This window comes from Antechinus flavipes, chromosome 2 (assembly GCF_016432865.1).
Source record: "Antechinus flavipes isolate AdamAnt ecotype Samford, QLD, Australia chromosome 2, AdamAnt_v2, whole genome shotgun sequence".
Classification (NCBI taxonomy): Eukaryota; Metazoa; Chordata; class Mammalia; order Dasyuromorphia; family Dasyuridae; genus Antechinus; species Antechinus flavipes.
In genome coordinates this window covers 322,372,631-322,386,211 of record NC_067399.1, presented here as the reverse complement: position 1 = coordinate 322,386,211, position 13,581 = coordinate 322,372,631, and the positions used below count along the sequence as shown (strand labels likewise).

The following is a 13,581-nucleotide window of genomic DNA, read 5'->3' as shown; positions in this document are numbered from 1 at the left end:
TAAACTTCTCATCTTCAGTGGAATTCCTACTTCTTCAAAGTTTTTTGTAAATGTTTCTTCCTCCAAGAGGCCTTTTAAAATTCCCCTGGAGTCCTTCCCCCAAATCACCATGTATTATTTTGAATAAATTGTATATTTACTTATGTGTGTATATTTAATATCTTTCTAGTAGATTTTGGAGGGCCTGGAAGTGTGTATGTTTCATATTCCCATTTCCTAGTACATGCCAGGTACTTGACAGAATAATAGAGTTAGAGTTGCAGAGGATTTTGGGAGGCCATCCACTCAAATTCCTTCATTTTACAGATAAGGAAACAATGTGTTTTGAGTGCTACTGCAAAGTACAGTATTTGAAGTTCTGTTAAAACTGTGTTCAGTGACTGCTTATTTAATGTGTTGATTGTACACCTGTTTTACCAGGAAATAGCTAGAATTTTTTACTTGGTTAATTCTTCATCTCTTTGTCTTGACATTTTTATGGCTTTTAGAGTATCTTTTGAGAGGAGGTTTAGGTGCCCTCAAGATATGTCTAAACTTGCCCAATTTTAGAGTTCTGTGACCTGCCCAAATATAAGGAGAAAGAAGAAAGAGTGTTGTTAGATCATCAAAAATCAGAATAGAAAACATTTTACTGGAAGGAATGTAGGTGGTGGTGGTGGGGTGGTAGCAATAATATCAGGCACACACTGACATCATGGGAAGTAGTACAAGTTCCCTGAGGTTTGCAGATGCAGTGTCTTTGGCACAAGTACTTGCTATGGAAAGTAGCGTTTTTTTTTTTTTTAAACATATGGAAACCAAATCAAATTGTTTTTTTAGTAACCTTCCCATAATAGCACTCACAGACTGAACTCTCAAACTGAACAAAGCAAGCTGCAAAGTTAAACCTGGGACCTGAAAAATCCTCATGTTAATATGTGAAAAAAGGAATCAGGAATCATCAATTCCTATCAATTCCCCATGGGCATTAGGGCAAATGACATCTCCTTTCAGGGCTGAGCATGTCTTATCTGCAAAGAAGGGGTAGATAATAAACCTTTCTTGCTAAGTGTGAAATGATGTTGCCTTTGCAGAACCTGAAAGCCCTGCTTTCCCTTCTTCCCTTCAGAAATTACTTCAAAGGGAATAGCTGAGACATTAACACCTTGCTTCAGTTTTTTAAGCAAAATAAGATAATGCTTTTCTCTCATATCTCCCCTCCTCTGCACTTTACACCCCCCACTGCTGTTTTCCTTGGCACTAATTATTCTCTTTGACTAGTTGCTTCTCTTTTCTTCTTTTTGTCAGCTTTTAATGCTATATTTTAATACTATTCCAGAATGAAGCTATGTAGTTTTTCACCTGCCCTGCCCTGTCTCTCTTGTTCATCATCATTTTTTGAGGATAGTCGACATTCAGGGTAGATAGACAGCATTTATAATGATTCTGTTGATAACCATTAAAAGCAGTTGTTCATTCAAGGCAAGAATTTGCAAAAAAAAAAAAAAAAGCAATGTACATGATACTATCAAAGAAAAGATAGCCAGAAGAGATTAGTTGATCATAAAGCAAAAGCCAGGAAAAATGAATGGGGAACATTGTCCTTGGAATGTCAAGAGAAAACAAGGAAGGATCCTAGCATATTGCAGGAGTTGGAGAAAGTCCCTGTTGCAAATTTATGGAAAAATATAGATAAGAGAATGGACAAGCAAAAATGGCATATAGTTACTCAAGGAAGAGAACACCCACATGAATTAAATTATATATCCATTTGAGTACATAATTATTGTGAGTAATTAAGACAAAAGGAAATTTCCCAAAAGCAGTTGTAAAAATAAAGTATCAGATGAAGAGCTTTATGTATTCTGAATATGATATCCCATCCCTGGAAGGTCCAGGAGACCCCACAAATAAGAAAATACTGGATATTATTGTCTGTTTTCTCTCAAGTTTTCTTTTCTTTTTTTCAGTGTTATTGTACTTCCTCTGTTTACATAAAGGAAAGAGTTTTAATTAGGTAAAAGTTGTCTCAAATCTTTTCCATATGCATAAGCATAGAAGGTAGAATGCTGATTTTGGGGAACAAAATTGAGGCTATTTTGGCTGGAATATAGAGAGCACAAATGGATATAATATGAAATAGCCTAGTGAGACTGATTGGGAAGCATCCAAATTAGGATTGTATTTTGTCCTAAAGGCATTTAGGAAGCAGCAAAATGTCCTTCAGCAGGGGAGATATATGATCAAACTTGTACTTTGGGAAATTAATGTGGAAGATGAATTGGTGGAAGACAGCAGATACTTGAAGTATACAGTTATGAGACAGTGGCAATAATCTGAAGAAAAGCTAAGAGGATCCAAATTAGGATGGTATTGTGGAAATGAAGGGAAGAGGATAAATCTGAGATATGTTGTGAAGGTAGCATCAACAAGTGATTAAGGGTGAAGTTGAAGGGTTAAAAATGATGTCAAGTGCTCATTTCTGTTGCATTTGGAATGTGTTGTTCTTAACTAAAATAAGGATTCTTTTTTCTAGACAATTTTAGATTGCTTTACTTTGTTCTTATATATATAAAAAATAGGGATAACTTTACTTTTATTGTCTACTTTCTCAAGGTTTGTTGGTAAAGTACTTTTAGACTACAAAAGTTCTACTTGAATGTGAACAATAAAGAATATTACTCAGCATTTAATACCTTGTCTATCATTAAATATTTAATGGGTGGCCCTATAACCATAATACCAAATAACCATAAAACCTAAAGCAGAAGATTCTTGCACATCTATCCTTTTGGAAATTGCATTTAAATTTTTGATCTATCTGATGTGCTAGGGACCATCCTTTCTTGAGTACCCCTCCCCCCCCCAAAAAAAAAGATTTAATCTGTTTTATACTCCTTAATTTTACATCAGATCTTTTTCAATTCATTTGAATCTTCTTATAAAAGCCATTTTCATAGGTAAGACATTTTGAAACAATATACAACTCAATATTAACACAAATAGTGTTAATATAAATAACTTGTTGAAAGTTTCTACCAACTGGCTCCAGCCTAATTCCACTCTATTCCCTTCCTTATCCATATCCTTCACCCACTTTTCACTTCTCTCTGTTCTTCAGTCTTACCCTATCTTCATTTTATTTATTTATTTACTTTTTAGGTGCAGACCATCCCTCATTCCACAAACACAGTCTTTCATTATTGTACTAGTTGGTAAAAATCCTTCTCTTCCTTCCAAGTTCAACTCGACCTTTCTTCCAAAAACTTTCTCATGATACCTTTAATCCCATCCTGAGCAAAAAAAGCGTTATCTTTCTTTTGGTAATATTCACAACACTTTTTTTTTTTGAGCTATCTTTTGTCCTTAACATGGCACTTAATTGAAGGAATAAATATTGGAAATCCAGAAAAGATATGGATTACAGCCTTAACTCTTTGCTTAATCTCTAGAAATATGCATCTACCTCATAGGATTGTGAAGAAAGCAGATTATACATGACTTTTATGGAAATGTTTTGCATAACTTCACATGTGCCCTTCTCAATGGAGGTATTAGGAAAGGAGAGAATTTGAAATTCAGAGTTTGAAAAACTAATTTTTTTTTTTACTTATAATTGGGGGGAAATAAAAATAAATAAATAAAATAAAAATTTTAAATGAACACAATAAAAAAGAAAGAAGGTTGTAAACTGTCTAAGGCTGTATAAATACCATTTTTCTCTTCCATATCTACCATATTCCACTTTGGAATGTAAGCTTCTTGAAGGATTCTTAATTTTTCATCTTTGTATCTCTAGCATCTAAGATAGTCTCTTGCACATAATGGGTCTTTAATAATTGTTTGAATTGCTTTGAATATTTATTGACCATATTTGGTTTCCTCAAGAAGTAAACAAAATTTCAAGCCTTGGTTATTTCTATATTTTGCCAAAAAGAAATAGAGGCATTAGACTTAATTGCTCTAAACTGAGGTTATTCAACATTTGAGGTCTGCCAAGAAGGGATAATTTTTTTCTGCATCTCGGTCATCACTCACTATGACAATCCTTGCTTCCCTTGCATTCTAACATTCTTCATTCCTTCATTCTTGTTAGCGGTAAACATAGTCAAGAAAAGTAAATTAGCACATTGGCCATGTTCAAATAGATTTCTTGTTCTGCACCTCTAGACCATTTTTTTTTTTATTTATTAACACTTTCTTTCAAGGAAGAAAAAGACATTTAGAAGGTTGGACCCATGTGATAATTTTCTTACTACCTTGTTAAATTTTGTGTACCCATAAAAAATGCCTTTAGAAAAGTTAACAGTTTGATATAGAATACTTTTTAGTTCTTATGTGCACATGAAGGTTTTTCATCTGTTAGTTTCTTAATAAAGAACAGTGAAAAACATTGAGATTTAGTTTCCCAAGATACTATTTTTGAGTGACAAAAGAATCTTTTTTATACTCATAAGTTAGAAGGAAATTTTCCCCTAAAATTGATATTTGTTTATTTCATTTAAAATTTTTTATTTTTATCTTTTTTATTTCACCTTCACTTCTGAATATATGCTTTCCCCAATCACCTTTGGTAGTTTGTCATTCATATCATACCCTTCGCTGGACTTGTACTGCAAAGCTATATCCTGGATCCTCCTCTATTTTTGCTATGTTTTCTCACCTAGAAACCTCATGAGCTATTTCTGCCAAAGGTGCACCATCCTTTTAGTTGCCAAGGTTGACAACCTTCATGTTATTCTTGACTCTTCACTTTCCCTCACCACAATGTATGTACAATCAGTTGTCATATCTTATCCATTCTATTGAAGAACATACCAGTTCCCTTCTCTAGCCTCATAACCTTTTGGTCCTCATAACTTCTTAATCTGGAATATCATCTTATGCTTATATTTGGTTTCCTGACTTCATCTTGCCCCAATTTAGTCTTTCCTCTATATATCCTAGTCTATCTTCTACATAACTGCTAAAATCAGTTTGTCAACTAGCATTAAATGCCTACTCTGTTCTATGTATATACTGTTATGTCCTAAGTTCTGAGAACACAAAAATAAGGATCTGCTCTCAAGAAGCTCACAGTTAAACTGGGGGAGAAGAGAGCAACATGCAGAAAATTATACAAACATGATGATGTAGGCGTAATCTTAGAAGAAAAACATGTTTTAATATCATTTTTTTCCTAATTACATGTCAAGATAGTTTTCAACATTCATTTGTGTAAGATTTTTTTTTTCTTCCTCCTTCCTTTCCCTTCCCTCTCCCTAAGACAGAAAGTGATCTACTGTATAGGTTATGCATGTACAATCATTTTAAACATACTTCCATATTAGTCATGTTATGAAAGAAAAAATCAAAAGAGAAAAAGCACCAGAAAGAAAAACCAAAAAAAAGTAAAAATAGTATGCTTCAATGTGCATTCAGTCTCCCTACTTCATTGTCTGTATGTGGATAGAGTTTTCTATTTCAAGTTTAATGGGATTTTTTTGGATCAATATATTACTGAGAAGAAATAAGAAAGACTTAAAGGAAATTAGGAAAAATATAACAGATGACAAAAGACATTTCAGACATTCAGGACAGCTAATGAAAATGCATTAAATCAGCAGATGGGAGTGTCTTATGAGGAACAACAAAAAGGTCAGTGCTACTAGATCATCAACTATATGGAGCAAGTAAGGTTTAGAAAGACAAAAAAAGGGTTTAGGATAGGAAGGACTTCGAGAGGCAAACAGAAAATTTAGTCTTTGATCCTGGAGGTAATGGGGAACAAGTGGAATTTTTATGGTCGTGAAGGTTTGAATAATCAGACCTCTGTTTTAGCGATAGATTGGAGTAAAGAGAGACTTGGACAGGGAGAACAACTGATTGGCTGTTCCAGGTGGGAAGTGTTGAGGTCTCACATCAGGTTGATGATCTTTAAAAGAAATAAACATATGGAAGAGAAATTACAACTGTAAAATTGATAGGATTTGATCACTGGATATGAATGGTGAGAGAATGACATCTAGGTTGTATGCCTTGGGTGACTGAAAGGCTGTTAATACTCTTGAAAGAAATAAGGAAGAAGAGAGAGTTTGGGGAAAAGGATATTAAGTTCAGTTTGGACAGGTTGCATAAGATATCAATGTGATATTCAGTTCAAGATGAACAGTAGGAAATGTGATACTGTTGGCTAGTGCAGAGATTAGGGCTGGATACATGGTTTTCTGCACAGATCTCACTGTGTCACATCCCTATCACCCATAGTCAATAAACTCCAGGAGTTCTTTGTTACATTAAACCGCACCTGACATATGATGCCCTTATCTTCATAACTTTTTATTGATAAGACTTGCATGCCCAGAATATATACCTTCTTCTCCTTTGCCTCTTAGAATCCCTTGTTTCCTTTATTATGCAACTGAAAGATTCAATTCACCTTTATAGTAAAACTTGTCCTGATTCCTTCTATCTACTTGTACCTTCCACACAAAAATTGCCAAGTGGTGCATGCGTGCATGCGTGTGTGTGTGTGTGTGTGTGTGTGTGTGTGTGTGTGTGTGTGTATGTGTGTTTGTCTTCCCCAAAAATTGTAACTTTTTCTAGTACCGAAGCTGTTGTGTTTCTGGCATTTTGTTCTCAACACCTAGGGCAGTTTTTGGCACACAATAAGTGCTTAGGTGTTTATTGTCTGCTTGGATTCTTGCAGTTAAGGGTACTTATACTTTCCTGTCTTTTGACCTTTTGGTGGAACATACCTAGCAGTGAAACTTCTTCCTTATACTCACATCTTAACAGGAGCTGCTCTGAAACATACCGCATGCCAGTGATGGACTACAAAATGAATGAAGGGGTTTCCTATGAATTCAAGTTCCCTTTCCGAAATAACAACAAATGGCAGAGAAATGCCAACAAGGGGCAAGGACCTCATGGGTCCCAAGTACCCTCTCAGGTCCAGAGTCCAGTGATTTCTCGAATGAGTGCTGGAAAAGGAGATGGGAAGATGCAACCTCCAGAACGAGCTGCCAATATCCCTCGAAGCATCTCTAGTGATGGCCGCCCTCTAGAACGGAGGTAATTATATTCTTTAAAGTTTGAATATCTTTGTTATGTGGAAATTGTTTCCAGAGAGGTGGAGGAAAAAGGAAAAATATTAGGAAAAATTTAGGAAATGTATAAACAAAAAATGTCAGAAAATTCATTTAAAAAACCCAAAAGTTAAATTTCAATCTGTAGCCAGTATTTACATGAAACTTAAAAAAAATGCTTTTGTGTAAGGGAGGGGAAAGAGTGGAGGGAGGAAGAATTTGGAATGCTAGGTTTTGCAAAGGTGAACAATGAAAATTTAAAATTGGCCAAAGAATCCATAAGGAAATAATTTTGATACTCTCATCATATTATAAAGCCATAATTTGAATAAAATGTGATTACAGCCCCAGAAATACCTTTGTCTCCAAAAAATGGCAACTTTGAAGTTGTAATTTCCATATGGTACTGAAAAAAAATAAAACCTAAACAACTAGTAGCCCATTGGATCAAGACTTGGCAGGCATCTTTATCAAGAGATTGACTATTGTGTCCTCTATTACAGTATTCATCTTTTCAGGGTAAATATATGCTATGAAGAGGATGCAGATTTTTGATTAAGTAATCGTGTTCTTGTTACTTGGTTAATAACAGGTTGGAGGAAGGATGCCAACTAGTATGTTATACCACATACTTTCCATTGCTCTAAAAGTAGAAGAGAATTATAGGGAGAAAGGCTTCACTTGGAGAATATGGTAAAAGTAAATAAAGGGAAGAAGGATTATGAGACAAAGGAAAGAAATAAACATTTTGTTTGAGGATAAAATTTAAAGCTATATTTTGATACTTTCCATTTGTGATAAATGATCAAATTTTCTTGGATCCAGGAGAAAAAAGTGTCTTATTATGTTTTTCCTGGCATTTACAATGGAGCATATTGCATCATTTTGTCTTAAAGTAGCTAGACTTTTATTTTGGTGGTTTATATAATTTAGCTTTGCTTTAGTCTCATCTATATTAGAGTAAAAGTTTTTATGAGAACATTATTTAAACTAAATGAAGTTCTATTAAAATAAACAAATTTGTTCTTAAAAATTTAAAATAGACAAGTATATAAAACTATGTCAACGGAGGAGCTTATCCACTTGGATAATCTAAGAGAAGTTTCTGGTTCGTCCACCTTTTCAGTTGCAGTCTGTACTCTAATGCACTCTTTAGTGATTTTGCCTTGAGCTATATGACCTGAGTACATTTTTTTCCCCCTACTACCACTGTCCTTTTTAATAATGCTCAAGAATGGTTTCTTCCATCCCTACTCAGGAATTGGAACACCTCATAAAATATTTAAATCTCAGATTGTTAGGGAACATATTTTAAAATTTTTTTATATTTGTTTACTTTTATTTTATTAATATTTATTTTATAAGAAACTACTGGTCCTTTGTCCTAAACATTCCAACTAAAGTTTTTTCTATTCAGAATTGAAGCAGATTTTTACAGTTAATAGAGACCAGTTATGAAAGCATTGGATTCTTTATAGGATCTAGAACTTGATGGAATCTCAGAGGCCATTAAATCCAACCTTTTCACAGGTAAAGATACTGAGGCTCAGAGAAATTCATTATGTCACTGGCCCGATGTGTCAGACATGTAATAATTGTCAGAGGTGGGATTTAAACCTAGGTTTTCGATATCCAGAGCCAGCCCTGTTTCTGCTATACTCTTTAGCTGCTTTTAGCCCTAGAAAATACATAATCACAGCAGTACCATGGACGTTGTGGAAGGTGTGTTTCTCACTTCTAATGATTCCTGCCTATATTAGTATAGTTAGTCCCTCCAGAATGATGGATTTCACATTCCAAGCTTTTGTGCAGATGATGTAATTTGGTGAGCCTTTTAATGATAAACTTCTCTGAATTTGGCTAGTCTGGTTAGACACACAGCCTGTCTTTGGGCTTGTATTTGAAGGCTTGCCCTGCTTGATATAGGACCTATCAGAGCTAAAACTCCACAGGTAGAGTCTTTCAGAACTAGGGTTCTCCTTAATTCTGAGATATGGCATTGGAATAAAACTTGAGTAGGAGCAAAAGTAACTTAATGGTGTGTTATCTCTGGTAAGCTATAAAAAAAAAAAAAAAAAGAGAGAGTCTCTTGCTTTCTTCCAGTTGATGCAATGGTCCAGGTTAGTGAGGGTAGAGCTACCAAATGCACTGACAAACAATTTGACCTCCTTTTTTTCCCTACCAAAAGATTTCTATTTCAGATAGTTTCTTGAGGCAGTAGGGAAGGCAGATAGACTATAGGAATGAAAATTGTTTTGTGAAGAACAGTTCAAGTAACTCCAAGATTACATCTTAAGTATATGTCTATTAGTCACCAATATTTGGCTTATTGATCTTGTTGCCCTTTATTTCAATGAAAATTCTGATTAAATGGTTATTCCTTCTTATGAAAATTTTTCACTGGCCATCTCCTTTCAAATTTCCTAATCCTAATCTTAAAATTTTAGCTTTGACATATTGTAAAATTAAATATTATGTCTTCAATAGAGAGAAGCATCCATAGTCACACCAGCTTTCAGGTACTATTCCTAATACTGTATGTCCACAGGGCAAATCACTTGACCTCTGTGTGTCCAATAAACTCCCTAAAATAATAAATTGTAGAGCAGTTTACAGATTGACACTTGGAATAGGAGGGAATAGGAGTAGGAGAGAAGAACTTGGATTTAAGATGATGATTGAATACTTGGTTTGGTGTTACTTTTTTTTTGTTGTGTCAGCCAGTGGTTTTGCTGTTATGAAGCTCCAAGATTTCTGTCATTGTTAGAATACAGTTTTAGAAGGTCTCCTGGGTAATTGAGATTTTAAGTGATTTGTCCTGTGGTCAGTCAACTTACATAAGTCAAAAGCAGATCATTCTACCATTTTATCCTCTATATCATGCTTTTTTTTTCCTTCTAGATAAAAGAGTTCTCTCATAGTTTCTAGGAAGAGGATTTCGGGATAGCTAAGATGCTGAATGAATTTCTAGACTATTGCATAAAATACAGGAATGATGAGTCCTTGAAAAGGGATGGAATGTACTTAAAGGCCAATAAAGGCATATTTGCCTGGAGTTTTTAAAATTTACTTAAACCGAATTAGAGAAGGGAAAAAAACAAATCTGCTCATATTAAATCTGATAAATCTGGTAACATTTTGAGTAGTAATTACAGAGAATTTGATCCTGGAAGAATTTGTTATTCAAAATATGGAAAAGATAAAAAGATAAAAGAATATCATTTTATTAAATTTTAAATGAACACATGACAACATGCTCTAAATCACTTAATTGAAAATTAAAGCAACTATAAAGTTTTAAGAGAATATTCTAGTTCTATAAGTCACATATGTTTCAGTATTTGAATAGGTATTATTTTATTAGGTGAGAATTTCACAGTTGTAAAGCAAGTAGAGTCAGAGGACGAGGTTCCAATCCCATTTTCTGATATGTTGTCTTGGGCAAATCATTGATATTACCTATGCCTTGGTTTTGCCATTTTTGAACTGAGGATTGAACTAAAAAAGCCATTACGGTCCATTCCAGCTCTAAATCTGTTATCTTATAATCCATTAAATAAAACTTCACATTAAAGAAGAATCCACTTGAGCTGAGTCAAGTAATCAAAGCCCTCTCATTTTATACATGAATCATCTGTGTTCCAGCAAAGTTAATTGATTTAATTAGAAGAATTAAAGAAAATCACAGTACAAGTTGAGTGTAAAACTAACTGTGTCGTGAAGTTCACAATACTATCACTTTTATTTTTTTTCTCATGAGTAGATATATTTAAAAATAATATAAAGGAGTCTGATTATCTCTATGATAATCTCATGCATATAAAACATATGCAATTAGGCCCAAAACAAGAAATTTGTTTTATAAAAAATTTAACATGAAAAGAAAACTTCTTTAGGGACATTGCTTTATAATTCAACCCTTTATTTACTAAAATCAGAAATCCCAGCACTGATTCTTTGATATATGCTATGCTAGGGAATATAAACAGAGTATTTAATCTGATATAGCAATGGATTAATTGAAAGCCAATAAATTTTTGTGACACTTGTTTGTTTAATTTAGAGCAGTCATATTCTAAGTACTAAGTTTTGTAAATGTTGAGCTAAGCTAAAATTGACTAAACCTGAACTAGGAATTACTCTTGATTGAATTTTCCATAGAAGATTTTCATTTCAGAAATGAAATTATGACACAGTATTTGTCAGTGAGGATAAAGTGATAAAATAAACTGCAATGCTTTGCATGAGGAGTTTTTAGTAACAGAGCACTTGCTTTTTGCTATGGACCAGATGAGATAATGTATATAATGTGTCTAGAAAACTTTAGTGCATTATTTCAAATGTTGGTTGTTTTCTTTAGGGGAATACTTGATACTTAGGCAGTTGGGTTTGTGACAAATGTTTCACAAAGCAAAGAAAAAATTAAAATATGTTCCCAGACCTCTACTATCTGTATTTCTTCAGCATAATTGGTCCTGTAAGGTCATGCCCATTTTGAAAATTTTGTTCTTAAGCCTTGAAAATGAACATTGTAATGCTTTTTTGCATTTGCATGTTGTTCACTGATGGTCTTAAAAACTCACTGGATGTTTTGTGGTTCCCTCAACTTTAGAGGTTTAAGATAGAAATGATACAGCATCAGGTCATTTCAGAATGAATACTAATTCTGCTCTTTTGTTATTGTTTAAATTCTCGTGTGTCAGTATTTACCAGAGTAGGGTGTGCATAACATTGGGGTACAGAAAGAAAATATTTAAATATTTACTTGTTATCTGACATAAAAAATAAATCTATCTTTTATTTGACATACTTTATAACACTATTACTATGTGTTATTATCTTGTGCTAATGTATAATATTTGCTAGGTATCCTGAGGGTGAAAAAAAATGAGTCAGAGCACTGCAAGATTGATACTAGCATCCCCAGTCATCCATTTGCTTCCAAGCATATTGTGAGGTATTGCCATTTGTGGTTCAGTGGCTTTCTAAGGTACTTTATTTAGATTCAGCTAAACTCACTAAAGGTGGCTTCCTGCAAGGAAGCCATGCATTGGCAATGATGCTGGTAATTTGGTACAAGTGAACAAAAAATAATGGTAGGGCTAACGCTTTTCCTATTCTTTGTATGGGCTCGTTGTCAGCCATATTATGAGGTAAAATCAGTGACAGTTTAATCAGATTTGACAGGAAGTTGATGGAAACATTTGAAATGACCAAGAACAGTAGATTTACATTAACTATCATTAACATTGAACTGAAGCTCAAATATATATTTTGCCTTCAGATGATAGCTAATTATAGTATAAAACTAATATAATTAGTAAGACATTTATAAACTCTGCTTCATTATCTGGATAAACCTGAAGATGATCCTCTAATTATTTTTCAGCAATGTTTTAAATCTAATAGTCATTCTAATTCATTAAATTCATTAAAATTTGGCTTAACTGAATAAGTGTTCAGAAGAAACTTCTTTTATGGTTTCTTAATAATACAAAACGATATGCTATTAGAGAAACTCTTCACCTTCCTGCCATGATTTTTACAAAAATTGCTTGAAGTAATACATGAAAAACAATATGTATAAAGAACACATTGCTATCAAAAGAATTAGAGAAGTTGCACAGTGACATACATGAGAATACAAGTGCTTCTTATGTGTCTCAGGATATATTTGCTAATTGAAGTAATTGTGAGCAACTAACAGAGAAATGTACCAGAAAAAAATATATTCTCTCCTTTACTAAAAATAGTGACTGAGTTGCTGCTTTGACTTTTGAATTAAAAAAAAAAAAAAAAAAAAAAAAAACAGAAAACAGAATGATTCTGCAATAGCCTCATTCATAGGCAAGCCCCTCTAGGAGATAAAGTTGAAGTATAGAGAATGCTACAGGGTATCATTAAGGTTTCATAAAAGCTAGACCTTTATAAAATATAATATTTGATTATTTGATGACATGAACAATGACCATGAAAACTTTTGTACTCACAGATATGTGTTAGCTACCTCATGGTTAGCCCTTCAAAGAATTCTGAAACTAAAGATGAGGCAAGTACTTTTTTCCTTTTATAAAACACAAGTATTCCAAATTTTCCAATTTTTCTGTAATCATAAGTACAATGTTCTCAAGTATTTAAAAAACAAAACAAAAAACAAAAGCCTGATCTGTTCCTTTGAAGTAAAGGTGATGTTTCAACATGAACTTAATAGTACTCTGTCTCACTCCCCCCGCCCCCCCCCCCCCCCTTACATGATAGTTTTCAACATTCATTTTTTGTGGGATTTTGAGTTCCAAATTTTCCTTCTTCCCTCCACTCTTCCTGACACACCTAGCAGTCTGGTAGGCTATATATATGTGTGTGTGTGTGTGTGTGTGTGTGTGTATATATATATATATATATATGAAGCCAGATTAAACATATTTCCATGTTGTAGAAGAAAAATCAAAAAGGGGAAAAACCATGAGAAAGAAAAAGCAAAAAAGTAAATGTAAATGTAGTTTTCTTCAATTTAATTTAAAAATTAATATTTTTT

The 13,581-nt window shown here is 33.5% G+C and overlaps 1 protein-coding gene across 6 annotated transcripts in view; it reads left to right on the top strand.

The window, feature by feature from the left end:
• SIPA1L1 (signal induced proliferation associated 1 like 1) overlaps window positions 1-13,581 on the top strand; it is a 290,775-nt gene that overhangs the window by 224,724 nt on the left and 52,470 nt on the right. For all 6 annotated transcript variants that reach the window (XM_051977675.1, XM_051977676.1, XM_051977674.1 and 3 more), the window contains one exon: window positions 6,757-7,032. In XM_051977675.1, coding sequence (XP_051833635.1) covers window positions 6,757-7,032 — 276 coding nt within the window. The remainder of the gene's footprint in view (window positions 1-6,756; window positions 7,033-13,581) is intronic.